Raw genomic sequence first — 16,898 nt, forward strand, 5'->3', positions numbered from 1 at the left:
AGGGACTTCCTAACATCACGATACTGAGCCACCTGCATCCAGCGAATCCCTGCGACTCGCTTGATGTCGTCAATCCACCTGGTGGGGGGTCGACCATCACTGCGCTTACTAGTGCGGGGTCGCCATTCCAGTACTTTGGGACCCCAGCGTCCATCGGCTCTTTGAACTATGTGCTCCGCCCATTGCCACTTCAGCTTCACAACTCGTTGAGCTATGTCGATGACTTTTGTTCTTCTACGGATCTGCTCATTTATGATCAAATCTCGCAGAGATACTTCGAAATTCCTCAGGAAAATATTACCCCTAAAATAACAAGTTTTGTTTTTGATCTGCGTAAAGCCTTAAAGTTAAGAATACTTACTTAACATATAAATACATACCACCAAAATACTTTTAAAACCTAAAAAGTCACTCTAAAACTTCAGCCTTTCTGACATTAAATTTATTCGTATACGTAGTGATCGATTTTAAGATGGTGCCATGCTGCTACTTTATTCTAAGCCGTAGACCCTTAAAACGTGGCTAATCCATAAATATGCCACTTTTTACGAATGTATGGATACTAATTTTTCACACAAAAACTTCTAAACGGATTTTGCTAAAATTTCCAATAAAGATTTTTTTGACGTAAAATTTACGAATCTGTGAAACAAACTTTCATTTACAAGTACTTTGTTGTAGTTACTACACACAATATACATTATTTACTTTGATAGACCATAAAAACATACTTTAAACCACAATAATGTATAATCAGTTGTGATATGCCATCATAGATTAGGACTCAATTAAACACAACCCCTGTAGCGTGACCAAAGCCGAGTACCGGAGATTTTATCGTTATCAGGCGATATAAGCAATATTATCGTATCTCAGGAATCTTGATAGGATATTCTCTGTTAGATTTTGTAAGGAAACCTCGTGAAGGTCTACTAAGTGAAATTTCAAACAACACACAATACTTCAAACATTTATTTTTATTTGACGTTCAATAAATAATTATCACGACAATAATATTAAGTAGGTGAATAAATAACAAAGTATCTAACTTTATGAAGTTACACGAAGATGTAGATGCAACTTTGTCAAAGGAGAAATTTTACCCATTGTAAACGGATTGCGAGAGAAATCTCGGTAAAATTAACAATGACAAAGTTCTACTAAAGTATAATACAACGAAGATTTGGCACAAAGACTTGGCATAAGTACGTCTTACTTCTATGAAGAGTTATCAGTCTTTCAATAAAGATAATATTCGACAGTAAATTGATACTCTAAAGTGGGTTGTTCGCCTTTCGTGAACAGATTTTTCGAATGTTTAAAGTAGGAATATTGTTTGTCAATATTTATAAGTATAGACCGAAAAATTCCATCACAAAAGACTTTCATGATAAATGACAATATTCCATTACTTATTTTTCTAAATTATTATTAACATAAGTTTCCTTATTGATATGGTTTTAACAGTAAGATTTAAAATTATATTTCTATGTTTTATTTTCATTCAAATTCTTTGTTGTTAATTTAACTTTTTTATTTTCATAAATTCTAACGATTATTCTATTTACATTTTAATCTACAAAATGTAAACAAAATTAAAATTTGGAATTAAAAGTCAACAAGATTATCCAAAAAACCTTCAATTTGGAAGTTACGATATGTCAATCCTGCTTTTCCACGCAAAATACGTCTATTAAATAATAGTATTACAAATTTTATATTTTTAGAAAATCTTAACTTTTTGAGCTTGTGTAAACGCACATATTATAACAAAAGTTAAATAAACCTTATTATTGAAGAGGTCACTGCAATCTCATCACGTACCTACCGATAGCAAGATATTGAACACATGCCCACGTATTTAGTAAATCAAAATGGAGTATTACCAAATGGTAGAAACAAACAGCAGGGTTATTATGTATATCGGTGTACCATTCATAATGAGTCACTACTACGTTTTTCATCATATTTTTAACCGACTTCAGAAAGGAGGAGGTTCTCAATTCGGTCGGTATTTTTTTTTTTTTTTATGTATGTACACCGATTACTCAAAGACGCTTGGACCGATTTCATAAATTCTTTTTTTGTTTGAAACGGTATAGTCCCCATTTGGTCCCATTGCCATCATGACAAGATCTGATGATGGAATCCTGGGGAAATTGAGGGGAACTTTCGAAAATTATATGGGTGTCTAATGTGTTCGTAAACTTTTCCATTTAGTACCTTTAAGAAATACAAAATTATGAAGGTTTAAAATCGATCTGATGATGGAGTCATAAAACAGACGAGGGAACTCCTTGGTGATTTACAGCAGTTACCTTGTGTTTGGGCTTGATTAATTTGTATTAATAAGAACCGGCTTAGCACCGCCTTCATACTGATCAGCAGGTAGAACATATTATGATGTTATTTTTCGCTTTTTAGTTTAGTGGGTACGTTTTTAGGTTTTGAAGTCGGTTGTATTTTTTTTATTAAAATTTTTATCGTTAATGCAATAATCTAACATCGTATTTTTAACGAAATGATATATCTTCATTTTACGTAATGTGGCAGTAATAAGTCGCAGTTTCAAGTAGTAAGATTATTTTAACGAATAATCGTTATTTACGTATTTTAGTTTAAATAATCATGTTATATGATTTATAAACAAAAAAAAATAGTCATGATCATCTTATCGAAATAACTACCTATGTTAGATGATCACAATTACGAAAATACAATGAAAAATCATGTAGTGACTTATTATTTGAATGTTACACCGAGTTGCTGGAAGCAAAATAGCAAAAAGGATAGTGTACAATCGTTTTGGAAAAATACGCTGAAAAAGTATCATTCACGCATAGTTTAACGCTCCGCTCCTGCTGACCGTTGGACGAAAGTTTCCACTCTTCCAGACGCCTCTTCAACAAGATAACTTGGCAGTGATTTATTAACGTTTGATCTTATCCCTCGCGAGTTTCAATAGTTGAGTTCAGAGTTCAGTTACGAGTACATAACACACGAAACATCAACATACCTTAAAACTAATGTTTTGTGCGACTTCAAATACTTCATCATCTTACAAAGGCAACTAATTGAGAAAAAATAGTTTTAATTAATTAAGATAATAATTAAATCTAAATCGAGATGATTCTCTCAATCCTATGAGTTCTTGAGTACATGATAGTGTAGATGATATATTGTACTGATTACTCGTATCATCCAGTTCAAAACAGCATGATTATTTTTTGGCACTGTATAGAAACTAAACAGAACCGTCACTCCATTACTAGTAACCATATCTGGTAATACGGAGAGTCGATATCCCTCGGAAACCGGCTAAATGGTTTTATTTTGCGTTTCAGTCACGGCAAAGATCTGAAATATTCCATCCGTTGACCACCTCCTACAAAAGGTATTTCTAATTCAGCAAAGATCTAAAATATTCCTCCCGTAAACTCCTACAGTGAAGGTATCAAAGTCAAGAGAAATAAATATTCTCCTTGTAAGCTGTATACGTTAGCTCTTGACTGCGTTCATGCTTGATGAAGATAAATCATACGGTAGAACGCACTAACCTAGAAGGTGTCAATTCACTCTTGTCTTGAAAATACCCACATACTAAAACTACAGCTGGAAAGCACGTATTTACAGTGCGAATTAAGAACGAGGAAATAAAACTTTTTAGACGTCTCTAAGGGATATCGACTGCCTATCTAAGAGTAGATTACTTGCACCATTTATGCAATACTGATTCTTCTTTCCATCATCGATTACTATCTGATGTGACAGCTCTTGGTACTTGTATACATTTTCCATAATACCAAATGTGATTTCCGCATAGATACCTATGTAAGATGATAAAAAGTCGCCGTGGATAAATACGATAAAACTCCCAAAACGTGTACCGGCTAATGGAAAAAAGTATCTAAAAAACCCCAGCAGCGCTGCAGCATTGAAATAAAATCCTGGCAGTTTTTTATCTGTGATGCGGAGTTCGGCAGTGGCCTGAAACAACATTGTGATTTATTAACACTAGTTTCAGTTGTAAACAAGTTCCATTTCTATTTTGTGAGTGCTTTTAGAGGAGCCACGGATGAAAAATGATACCGTCATCGTCTGCTGTGGCTTTTGGGGAACATTTTAAAATGAGAATGAATGATGTTAGCCATTTTTTTTCAGCTTTTTTGTTCCATATTATGCTGACCGTACCTACTTTGAGTAAAGTTGAAAGCCCATTTAAGTAACCAAAATATGTGGGACTTATATCTAAGTTATCTTAAAAGTTATACAACGACTATCTACATATCGTACTTACTAAAAACGTTACTTAAATCAATCTATACTAATATTATAAAGCTGAAGAGTTTGTTTGTTTGTTTGTTACTGGTCCGATTTGAAAAATTCTTTCTGTGTTAGATAGCCCATTTATCGAGGAAGGCTATAGGCTATATATTATCCCTGTATTTCTACGGGAGCGGGAACCACGCGGGTAATACCGCGCGGCATCAGGTAGTTGTAAATAAGTCATACTCGTTTATTATGGTGTTTTTTACTAAGTACGACTAATTTTCTTATTACCTTCATAAAAATCGAACATAATTAGGTATAGTATGCGGCTTGTACGTTGAACTATGCCTAATATTTTCGGATGCTAGCAATATATTACGGTAAGAGGCGCAATTCGTTCACGCCATTACAAATGCGTACGAAATTTTCAATTATTTGACATCTCTTTTGTAGTATGCATCGACAAATGTTATATTGGTTCAACTTACTTGCCGGAGACTATATCTACAAATGTCCTTATGTGGATTACCAACATTCCTATCAAACCGAAACTCAGAGATAGTGCTTCATTGCAGAATGGATCACGCATGGCGTTCTCGTCCGACCACAGTCTTAATTTACGCAATATAAGGTAACTTATTGTTTAAACTTAAGCTACTGTTACACATGCTCATTTCAAGCACGAAAGCATGCTACTATTAAGCAGTTGCTACTTATTAGCATGTGTATCGCAACGTTGCTAATAATGAGCATGCTTATTTCGAGCTTGCTCAAAAATCAACAGTCATGCGATTTATAAGCATGCTACTTGCTGCGCGGGTGGTAGGGAGCGTGCTTTTAGCGCGTCTGAATTTGCTTAATGAGTAGAGTTAGTCGATCAGAATTGCTATTCTGTATTCTCTTCACCTTCATCTCTCCCTGTCTAACACGATACCATAGACAGAGAGCGATAGATGTAATTGAAATGTTTTCTTTGAGCATGCTTATTCAAGAACATACTTAAAAATAGCATGCTTATTGCTAGCAAATGTAAACTGTTGATGAGCATGCTCGTATGGAGCATACTTAATAGCACGTTTTTAGTATGCTATTTTAGAGCATGTGTAACAGTACCTTTATGTTGTATTTCATGACATTAGATACCTACCTATTTTACTCTTTAAACCATTATGCTACGACAAGTATTACAGTAGAAATTACCTTCCATTATGCAAAGGCAAAGTTATACAATTTTACATATTTGGCGCAGAGCAAAATCTGCTATTGTATGTAATTAGTCTCCGTAACTTGACTTGGAATTTCTGCTTCAAGTCAGAACTACGTCAACAAAAAGTTTCCGCTGCGCAACTATTGCAATGGTAAGTCATTCATTCTTCATATAAGAACGAGATTATATTACGGGGAAAAGCGGTAGCGGAAGCGATTTTTAATTATGTCTCATTGCTATGCTGTTTTAACATATTGTGTGTGTTTGGTGTGTTTTCAAAGTCATATAAGTACAGCTGTTGACGTAATTAGCTCGACCAGGCTATTGCTATGCTGTTTTAACATATTGTGTGTATTTGGTGTGTTTCCAAAATCATATATGTACAGCTGTTGACGTAATTAGCTAGACCAGATAAGTACAGCTGTTGACGTAATTAGCTCGACCGGGGATGTACTACCATTATGCTTATTATTGCCATGAACACATATACATACTTAATGTGTTATATCACAGTTATACCTATAAACTTTTAGAGGCTTTTTGCTACAGTTTCGTCTCATGTATGTTCTGGTCATAATGATACGTCAAACCTGTTTACGTATATTGAATTATGCTGGCAGAATCTATTGAAAAGAGACGCCAGAGTCTCTATAATCTATTCTTCATTTAAAATATTATGATGTACTAGCGGACACCCGCAACTTCGTTAGCGTGAAATTCAATATTTCAGGGAATTATCTATCTTGTTTTAGATCTCAGTCATATCCATTCAGTAGTTGCGACATTAAAGAGTAACAAACAACTATACAAACTTTCGCGTTTATAATATTAGTAGGATCTTGTGAAGATGAAAGCAGTCAGCCGATAGATGACAAAATTACGAGAATAATTAAAGCATTGATAAAAAAAACTGAATTATTGACAATAAATAATTAATCATCATATTATGTAGGTATCACAGCTCGTGAAAGCCAATTACAACATTAATAAGAAAATGTTTTCGCTATCGCTTTTCGCAATGAGCACTTAGCCTTACTTTCGGTAGGACGGTCTCGTATAAATCAAGCTAAGTTCTCAGCATCCGCTACAGTTGAGATTTACGATACATTTGCCTTGAGAGAGCTTTTAATGGAGTAACAGAGATGTACAATGCTAATTGTACTGAAATGAAAAAAATACACGTTTTCATAATAACATTTTGTTAATTTACTTCTTCTTAATAATATCAGTAAATAGAATATTAGAGAAACGTCTTCGTTGCATAACACTAGAGCAACAAAACGAAGACGTCTTTTGTTGATAATTGTTGTATCTAAACCTCAGACAAAATATTGTATAGGACCTGCCTCGCTAGACGTTACTTTTCTGTCAAAGTATATGATCAACGATCTAATTCGATTATATAAACTGTCTCTATAGAATCTTTGTTAAATAGTTGTAATCGTGTTAAAGAGCTTCGTAAAAATACCTTTTTTGTGTAATTGATTGTTTAAAAAACGGGCAAAAACTTTTAGTTTAGTATAAGATATAGGTATACCAAATCTAAGCTCGTTTTCTTCAGAAAATGGCAGACAATTTTGTTCGTGACTATGAGTGCGATACAGGTCCTTCTATAATTGGTCTGAGATCTAAACTAATATTTTAAAGAGGTAAAGTTTGGAGTGTTGTAGGGGATAATCTCTGGAACTACTGAACCGATTTTAAAAATCACTTTTACCACAAGTAAGCCACGTTATTTGAGAATATCATAGGCTATATCCCCGTATTCTCACAGGAACAGGAACTACGCAAGTGAAACCGCGAGGCGTCGGCAAGGGTTGCCATGAAGCTAATTGCCTGGCAATTGAGGATATCCCACAATATGCAAGAAATTTAAGAAAAAAACTTTTTAAGTAATTGAGGGACTATGTTTGATGGATGGTATATCCATTAAATCAATACATCTATTAAGCATGTCTTATATTTCCTTTAAAAGTCCTATTTTCTTAGAAAGATTCTTCATAGATGTATATCTCCTACATAGTATATCAATGGAACATCCTGAACGATAAACTAACTAAAAACCTATTATCTGAATACGTTACATAACTCACCTGACTCGTTACTAAATAAGCTATACAAAATATAGAAGATTTATAGAGACACCTAATAAAAAAACTCGATTACGGCCTAACTGATGCCTACGTTTTACTGCAAGCATTATAAGCGGTTCGTCGAAGGTCTAGATAAAATTTATTTAATCCATTTGACCTCATTCTGTAACACATATTGGTGTTGGCGTACTGCCAGTAGGTAGTATCTGCACATGGTTGGATGGGCACCTCTGGCTTAATAATCTAATCTTTGATGTATGGTGAATACAAATGTTTAGGTTGTTCATTTTAATCATCATCATCAGTCCATCTTTAATAGCCCATTATATGGTATCTCGCTTGTTTCAGAGGGTAATTTGGAGCATTTCTAAGCACGTTTCTAACACCGGTTCGTTGGTTTCGGATCGTGAGGTCCTGCGTTCGAATCCTGGGTCGGGCTGTATGAGACACTGACTTTTCTTTTCTCAGTTCAATTTTCAGACCGGATTTGGTTGTGTTACATCCCCGTGCCTCGAAGAGCACTTTAAGCTATCAGTTCCGGTCATTATCATTAACATCTGATCATTATCAATAATCAGTTACTGACTTAAACATTATCACCCGCCGACCCGCATTGGAGCAGCGTCGTGAGTTTAACGTCCATTAAAATAGTAAGGTCGTTAATATAGGCTTATAATGATGACGATGATGATGATGATGATGATGATGATGATGATGATGATGATGATGATGATGATGATGATGATGATGATGATGATGATGATGATGATGATGTTGATGATGATGATGTTGATGATTTTTATGACTACCTGCATATAATAATTTGTAACAAAATTAATTCGCTCCGCCAAAACTAGATGGCGTTAACGGTAGATTGACCCACGCTATCGGTTGTCGTTCGGCGAAAGGGTATATGGCACTACACTACTAACTAGAGTCAATGATCAATTAAGATCATTAATCTTCCATCATCAAAACTTATCCCATTAGAATGAGTAGTGTGGTAAGTAGTGCTTCCACCTTTGATGGGACACTATTGAAAGACCTCATTAAAATGTAAAAATATACAATCAATAAATAAAATCCTTTACAAATTAATATTGAATCAACAAAATAAATCGTTAATTAAACGCGGCATATAAACACATTTCAGCATAGGTAATAATATCGTTAATTAATCAAAATCAATCTAATTTAATTTGTTCAAATACTAAGTTACGTTGAGCCGAAGTTTATTTAATCGCTTTGACCTCATTCCCGGGACACATTCAGTTGGCATATTGCCAGTAGGTAGCGTGTAGGTACAGAGAGACATGTCTAACTTAATGCTAATGGTTCGCGTGATGAGAATCTAAATACATTTGGCGACCCCAAAATGTCATTTTGGGGTCAGTAAAGTTTTCATAACAACAAAAAAAAAATCCCGACTGCCTAACCTGCTCGCACCTATAGTCTTCCGCCTCGCGTATTTTGCGATATTAGCGATTATTAAATACTTAACGTTTTTTTATTTGTAGTTTTTTTTAATATGGCCATGATATACCATTTTGAAATCCGCTTGATGAGCCCTTGAATTTGATACCCATATATGTGTATGGATGTTTGGATGTTTGCTTTTTTTGATCAATGCTTTAATCATTCTCGTAATGTCGTCATCTATCGGCTGACTGCTTTCATCTTCACGAGATCCTACTAATATTATAAACGCGAAAGTTTGTATAGTTTGTTACTCTTTAACGCCGCAACTACCGAACCGATTTGGGTGAAATTTGGAATGGAAATAGATTTTACTCTGGATTAACACATAGGCTATATAATATAGATTAATTAATCCCGGAAAAATACATGGTTTTCGAGAGATTTGGGAAAAACTAAATTTCACGCAGATGAAGTCGCGAGAGTCCGCTAGTTTTATATAATTTCCTACATTCCAGCGATTTAACAGTTACATGCAAAATATGTCTTTTGTAAGCAATTTCATTCATATTAACTTAAAAATATAAATTACACGTTTTTTTCCAAAACTGCTAAATGAGAATACGTCCAGCCTGAAAAATATACATCAAAATAGGGAGGTATTTGTACCTTTTGCCGTGGAGACCCTTGGGCCATGGAGTCGCAGTGCCAAAAAATTTTTCCGTACTATTTCACCGCGGCTTGTTGCCTCGACTGGTGACAGAAGGGCTGGCTCATTTTTTGCGCAAAGGATCAGCCTGGCTGTCCAGCGCGGAAATGCAGCCAGTATTCTTGCCACCATTCCACGTGGGCATGATTTGTATAGTTATTAGGATATATAAGGTAATAATAATATAGGTTAGCTTAAGTTCCTTATTGTATTCTTTCTCAATAAAAAAAAAAAAAGGGAGGTTATATTAATTAAAACAATTTTCAAAATCAGTTTAGTAGATGCTGAGATTACCCCACCCCTACAATACTCGTACCACATACTTAACTTATAGTATTAGTAAAGATAATCTAAAAATGTTATTTCTAGTGTAACTTACGTCTGGGCATCCCAGAGACTGTTGCTTTGGACGTACTGTCACTGTCATCTGACTCTGAACGTGTTTGGAAGCTGGTCTCTGTAACAAACATTTTATGTAAATACTACGACAAGACAAGAGAGCCTGCAATAGGTATAGTAGACATGCTTAATTTTAGTAAGGTTGAATATTCATTACTAGTACTAGTTAGGTTAGCAGGTACTAGTTTAGTTAGGAGGTTACTAGTAAGTTAGCTGTGAGGATACAGTAGTCAATTAAGAAGTTTGACTCTTTTTTTTATTCTTTACAAGTTAGGTGAAGATGCAGTGAAAGATGGAAGCGGGCTAACTTGTTAGGAGGAGAATAAAAATCCACCTTTCGGTTTCTACCTCGGACCGGATCCCTAAATCACTTATATCATCATTATCAACCCATATTCAACTCACTACTGAGCTTGAGTCTCCTCTCAGAATGAGAGGGGTTAGGCCAGTAGTCCATCACGCTGGCCCAATGCGGATTGGCAGACTTCACACACACAGAGAATTAAGAAAATTGAAAGAACACGATGTTTTCCTTCACCGTTAGAGACACGTGATATTTAATTTCTTAAAAATCCAGCAAAAAAATATATATTTTTATACAAATAAGACTACAAAAAACACCAATCATTGCCCATAATAAAAAAACCACTACGATGCTACCGAACCGTTTTCCGTAACAAAGTAATTCGAAACAATGATCAATCAGTTTTTTCACCCAAGGAAATACCCGGTACCCGGTTGGTGTACGAAAAGCCGAAGCTGAACTAAATAGAACAACGGAGTCATTAATTTTATTAAATTAGATCAAGATTGATGGGATACAGGACCGGCGGTGAAGCGTGGAGCCATGCGGTTAGCGAGATTGTCGACAAAGTTGCTAGTTTTCATTTTATTGATTACTCAGTCCCTGGTGGCTTACAAATTGGATTATAAAGGAAATGTAATTAAAACCTTTGTTATATAAGGATATACTAGGTAATTTACATATTACTATTTGATTATTATTTACTAGCGGACGCCCGCAAATCCATTTCTAATGACGTCTACTAACTATGAAGTAACCTATGCACCTGCTTGACTTCATCTATCTACAAATGTATCAAACGATTTCCGAGAAATCTTAGTATGGCCTTGCGCTTTTATTTATGACCAATTTTATGATCATTAAAACACTTTCTTAGAAAAAAAGCTCAGGTTTTGCGTGGTCCGTCAATTATTAGGTACAATAAATATATTGTATTTCAATATTACCTAAACTCAAAACAAAATTACTACTAAAACAAAATATTTCAAGATTTTTATAAAAACAGTTGGTAATGGAAATTTCTAAAGAAAACCTTAGCTGTGAGCTAAAGTACATTGCAGTCATTACACTAAGCGTGTTAGTAAATTGTACAACAAAGTCTTTATTAAATTGTATTAAGATTGATGGTGATACATTAGAGTGTAATAAGGAGCGAGAAGTTGGCTGATACTTAGCTGAAGCGAAGACATTTTCATGCAATTTCCTGTTGCTTATAAAGTTATTATGTTAGTACCCAAAAAACAATACGTTTGTACGAGTACTTAATGCATATTATCTGCCTCTTTACCGGATTCTTATATTAGAGGGGATATGGAGCTCATATGCTGTGACCGGTAGCAGCGACAGTGATTGTACCATTATTTTGTGGTAGAGGAAACACCTCAAGCAGGTCCCAGGACTTGTGACCTTGGGAGTAGGTTTAAGGGATTCCTTTAGAATGCATTAACACTGACTTTCCCTGCCTGACATGTTTTCCATACCCACTCTGAAGATTTTATGATCAATAATAATTACAACAAAACTCAATATCAAATCGAAATCAAAATTCATTTATTTCAATTAGGTTTAGTTTACAAGCACTTTTGAAAGGTCAGGTATATGTCAAAATTTAATTTAATCTAATGGTGGTTATAATAGACGAAAACTTAATATTAAAGTAACGAGGGTTCCAAACGCGCCTTGGTCCGAGAAGAGCCTACAACAAACTCAGCCAAGGTTTATTTTTTTTATTTACCACCATTTTACAAACTTATTTAAAACTAAGCACACAGTCGTATACAGTTTAACACCAAGCTTTTTCATCATTAATATAATCATTAACACTATAATAAGACTTTACTAAAAGCTTGCGTTTAATAAACACTTTGCACCTTTTGAGAGACATTCCAGTGGCTTCATGTGGTAGTTTATTATATTATATTATCAATAATTACAACACAAAACGTTATTGCACAAAATCACTAACGCGGCTAGAAGCGTGAACGGGACCGACGGTTTGATGTGTTGTCCTAGACACGGGGGTGAAACCCTAAGTTCAACTCCGGACGGATGATTTATATGAAAATTTAATATTAAACTGTTGAAAATGTTAAAAACAGTTCGCTACATTATCACCAAGCAACAAAGGCTATATTTTAAAAATACTAATGAAACCGCGTCCGCTACGCTAGTATTAAGTAGGTAATTTTCGATATTGATAAGCAAAGAATCATAAATGAACTTTTGTAAAAGAAAACGCTTATCTTGTGGCCAATCGATAGGATAAACGAAACTTTGGGATTGCTTTTGTTGACAGCTTTATAAAAGGCGGGGTACATAAAGATTTTATCAATAAATGAGAGCAGTTTACGTAATCTTTATGGAAATGAACAGAGATAACCAGACGCTGTCGAAACAGTTAGGTATTATCGTTAAGAAATTTTTTTCTGCGATAAAAACCTTCGTTGATCTAAAACTATTGGTCTTAAACCACACGATTTTTATGATGAATTAGTACAGTACATAAATATTTTTATACATTTCACATGAGTAGTTCCTTTTTGTTGCATGAATATCAAAATTAAACTATGGAATTAATAAATGACTTGCAAATTCAATTATTGGAAGCAAAAGCATGAAATTTATTTTCAGGGGTGCAGTTAAAATGTGAACTTTATGTATCAGTCCTTAAATACTATTTTGAATAAAGTGTACAAAATATCTAGGTATGTTGGTATTTAAATTCTCTTTGTTTTTATTATACTTTAATTTATATAAAATGTCTGGATGAACTGTTTTCAGTAAAATTTAAGCTTTTTCATAGATTTTAATGATGATTTTTATATATTGTGTTGTGTTGAGTTAGCATTATCACCAAATAGCAAATACTTCAACCTCGACCTACTTTTAAGAGATCACTAAAAGATTAATACCTCCGGATTAATACTTCAATGGTGTGCAGTTCTTTGGTATTAGGAATTTATTTTCAAACGAAGATAATCTCCAATTAATTTTTTATGTACTATGTACTACATCACAAAAATCTCAAAAGTGAAATGTAATCTCAAATTTATACGGAACCCCCGGTGCGCGAGTACAATTTGCTCTCGGCTGATTTTATTATTAAATTAATTAGGATTATCTATTCATATTTATTAATTTTATCTATTACAGTCTTATTCTAATAAATTCATATGATAGCAAAAACTATTTATGAACGCAAACTATTTCTAAAAGCTTCAGCTGAATTTTAGAAGTCGTTTTAAAAAGTTTTGATTTTTGGACTACAACATACCTTTATCTCTCGGTAAGTGACCTCGTTCATTGCAATCAAAATGTATCCAATATACATTACTCGTAAATCAGAAATTTGCATTCCTCTTTCATTTTAATAATATTATGTAAGCTTTACAATATACGGAGCGCAGTAAGCTATTTCAGTTATTGTTCATTTGAATAATATTACACAGTTACATTTTACAAGATTTTATTTACAGACACATAATGTATTTTTTTTTAATTTTTACTTAGTAGGTACTAAAGGAAGATTGCGACTCCATGTAATATTTAGTTCCATGAATTTTTCCGAGATAAAAGTATACGTTGCCCAATAACATCCTCTATTTTCCAATAGTGTAATGTAAAAATTTAAACTCTGGCACAGCTGAACCAATTGTAATGGGAGTTTTTCATACTAAAATTAAGGAGGTGATTGAGCATCATTGACGCTAATTTTTATCCCGAAAAAATCCACAATTCCTTCGGGATTTGGGAAAAATTTAATTTCAGGTGGATGAAGTGGCGGTCTTTCGGTGGATTATTATAAGATACAAACTTGTATTTTAAATATTCAACCCATACACATAAACATCTAGCTTAATATTAAGTTCAACGTAACCCATTGATAAGAGCCATTACATTTCCTTTGATATATTAAGCCAAGCCGCAAACGGGCGGAATTGATTGCTGCATGCATTTGGTTACGAGAGCGATGTGAAATTCTAGATGTACGCTGAAGTTACTTGGTATTTAATTAATTTGTTAAACACGTACGTTCAAACGACCGACATACTTCATACATAAAGGAGATAGATAATTCAGTCTAAACTAATCACATATAGTAGATTGTTATACAAGGGGCTAAAAAGACCCGTTATATACGAGGTAGTTTTAGGGCACGAGCCGTAAGGCGAGGGCCGCTAAATAGAAACCGAGTTTATAATGGGTTTAGCCCCGCGTGTTACACTCTGCTTTTCACTACGATTGCGAGAAAATAAAATAATTCAGTACCGTATTCAATGATTTTTCATTCAATGAGTTTCAAGTGTGAATTATTTCAATATCATAGGTTCAAGGGGGCACCAAAGGCTACCGAAAAACCAGGACACGAAAGTGCAAGCAATTTCAAAATCCTACCGTTTTTTTCATCAATTCTTTATAGTTCAATTAATGATAGTGGAAGATTAGTGCAAGTTACCTTAAACATGCACAAATCATAGGCTGATAATAATCTTACAGATTTTATAAAAAAACGTTAACGTTTTTGTTAAGAAAATACCAAGTTGCCATTAAGTGTTACTAAGTATTGTACTTAGCCATGTTTGAAACACGACGAATTTTCCGTCTTCCCTCCAACTAAGCTAATACTTTGGTTCTGACGAGTCGGTACAATAATAGATGAGTCTAATCCCTGCGTGGCTATTGATTTTGAATCACTCTATATCTGTAGATATTCGTACACAAATCATTCTCGTTGGTGTAGTCAAAGGCGAAATCTCGTGATCGATACAACTGTAACTACCAGGACAAAGGGGATCATGTTTCCATTGAAATCTGAAGGCTGACCGCAAACTTTATTCCCGGACCAACCCTGAGCATACAGTGTGTTCAATCATTATGTTATTTGACTGAAAGGAGCCCATGGACGCTTTGACGTAGTTTCCATTGAGGTTTGGACAATGTTGGTTTACGGGTCTAACATTATTAGGACTGAGCGAAAGCTTTTAGTTGTATATACTAGTGCTAAAGATCTTAGGCAGTGACTAAGCTTTTAGTTAGAGGCTAAGATTTTAGTCAGTGAGTCAATGACTAAGATTATAGTAATTGACTAAGCTTTTAGTCAGTGACGAAGAATAATCACCTCAACTTAGGTTGTTTAATTAGTAAACATAGCAAATGACATGGATATTTTACAAGAAAACCAAAACATGAATGACGTTATTTGTAATATATCATAGAGCTTTTCTTATTGTGAAATCAGTGCTCTAAAACAAAAATGTATTTCAGTACATAATTTCAAATAGACAAAAAAAGTTTTGGTTTTATTAATTTGATGCAGAGATTTAATTAAGCAATTGTGTTACTTTTAAATTAGTTTAGCAATAAATTAATAATATCATTAATATTATTATCGTAAAGATACTCACCAGTATCAAATCTTGGTCTGCTTGGCAGTCTACTCGGCAGGTCTTGGTTTTCCACGTGATCAAATGTTCTGAATCCCAGCGCGAATTCGGCGTATGGGCTTATCTCAAACATTTCTAGAAAAAATCACCTTTGTAAAAACTATACAAAATAAAGCAATGACACACTGCAAAGCTAATACACAGTAAACGGCCATGGGGACCTCATGAAAATTAAAACCTTTTATCCTAGTTTGAAATAAACCCTCTCTCTCTAAGAACCTCTCGGTTAAAGCATCATGCGTGCTTCGCTAGAGTAGAGAGTTGACAACCTCTCAACCTATATATTTCAATGTTCTTTTCTACGCATAGCGAATAAGGGTGGTACCCTGTAATCGTCATCATCATTAACAGCCGATGGACGTCTACTGCTGCATGCATGGACTTTCAAACAAAATGGTCTCGAGCCGCGAGCATGCGGCGGCTCCCCGCAACCCGCTTGATGTCCTCGGTCCACCTAGTGGGGGGTCGACCAACACTGCGCTTTCCGGTGCGGGGTCGTCATTGCAGCACCTTTGGAACCCCAATGTCCGTCGGCAATAGGCAGGCCACAAAGTCGCTGAGCTATATCAGTGACTTTGGTTCTTCTGCGAATCTCCTCATTTCTGATTCGATCACGTAGCGAAACCCCAAACATAGCGCGATCGGGAAACTCCGCGATATCTTTTCGTCCAAAATTCCTCACTGCCTAAAGACGAAAGTTGTCGAACAGTGCGTGTTGCCAGTGATGACCAACGGATCCGAAACCTGGTCGCTAACTGTGGCCCTCATAAAAAGGCTAAAAGTCACTCAGCGGGCGATGGACCCTGTAATGTACTATTATCAAAAATACATAATACTAGCAGACGCCCGTGACTTGGTCGCGTGGAAGTCACACAGAAAATTGCCCCACATTTATCCTAGATGAGCGAGTTCATACAATTAAATAAACGAACTTTTCCTCTTTACAATATTACAGATAAGTATAGATATGGATAGTCTAAATATGAAAGTATAGCAATGATAAAATCTCAAGCATATATATACCGGCGCAAATCATAAAACAAAATGAACTCCAAAA

At 34.8% G+C, this 16,898-nt stretch overlaps 1 protein-coding gene across 1 annotated transcript in view; it reads right to left on the reverse strand.

The window, feature by feature from the left end:
• Nucleotides 1–957: 957 nt before the first annotated feature.
• Nucleotides 958–16,898, reverse strand: part of LOC112045592 (cell adhesion molecule Dscam2) — a 99,328-nt gene continuing 83,387 nt past the window's right edge. Inside the window, exons 31-32 of the mRNA XM_024081844.2 lie at nt 10,074–10,151; nt 958–3,987 (exon numbers count right to left, since the gene is read on the reverse strand). Of these exons, the coding sequence (XP_023937612.2) occupies nt 3,959–3,987; nt 10,074–10,151 (107 nt within the window). The 3' untranslated portion in view covers nt 958–3,958. The remainder of the gene's footprint in view (nt 3,988–10,073; nt 10,152–16,898) is intronic.

This window comes from Bicyclus anynana, chromosome 2 (assembly GCF_947172395.1).
Source record: "Bicyclus anynana chromosome 2, ilBicAnyn1.1, whole genome shotgun sequence".
Taxonomy (NCBI): Eukaryota; Metazoa; Arthropoda; class Insecta; order Lepidoptera; family Nymphalidae; genus Bicyclus; species Bicyclus anynana.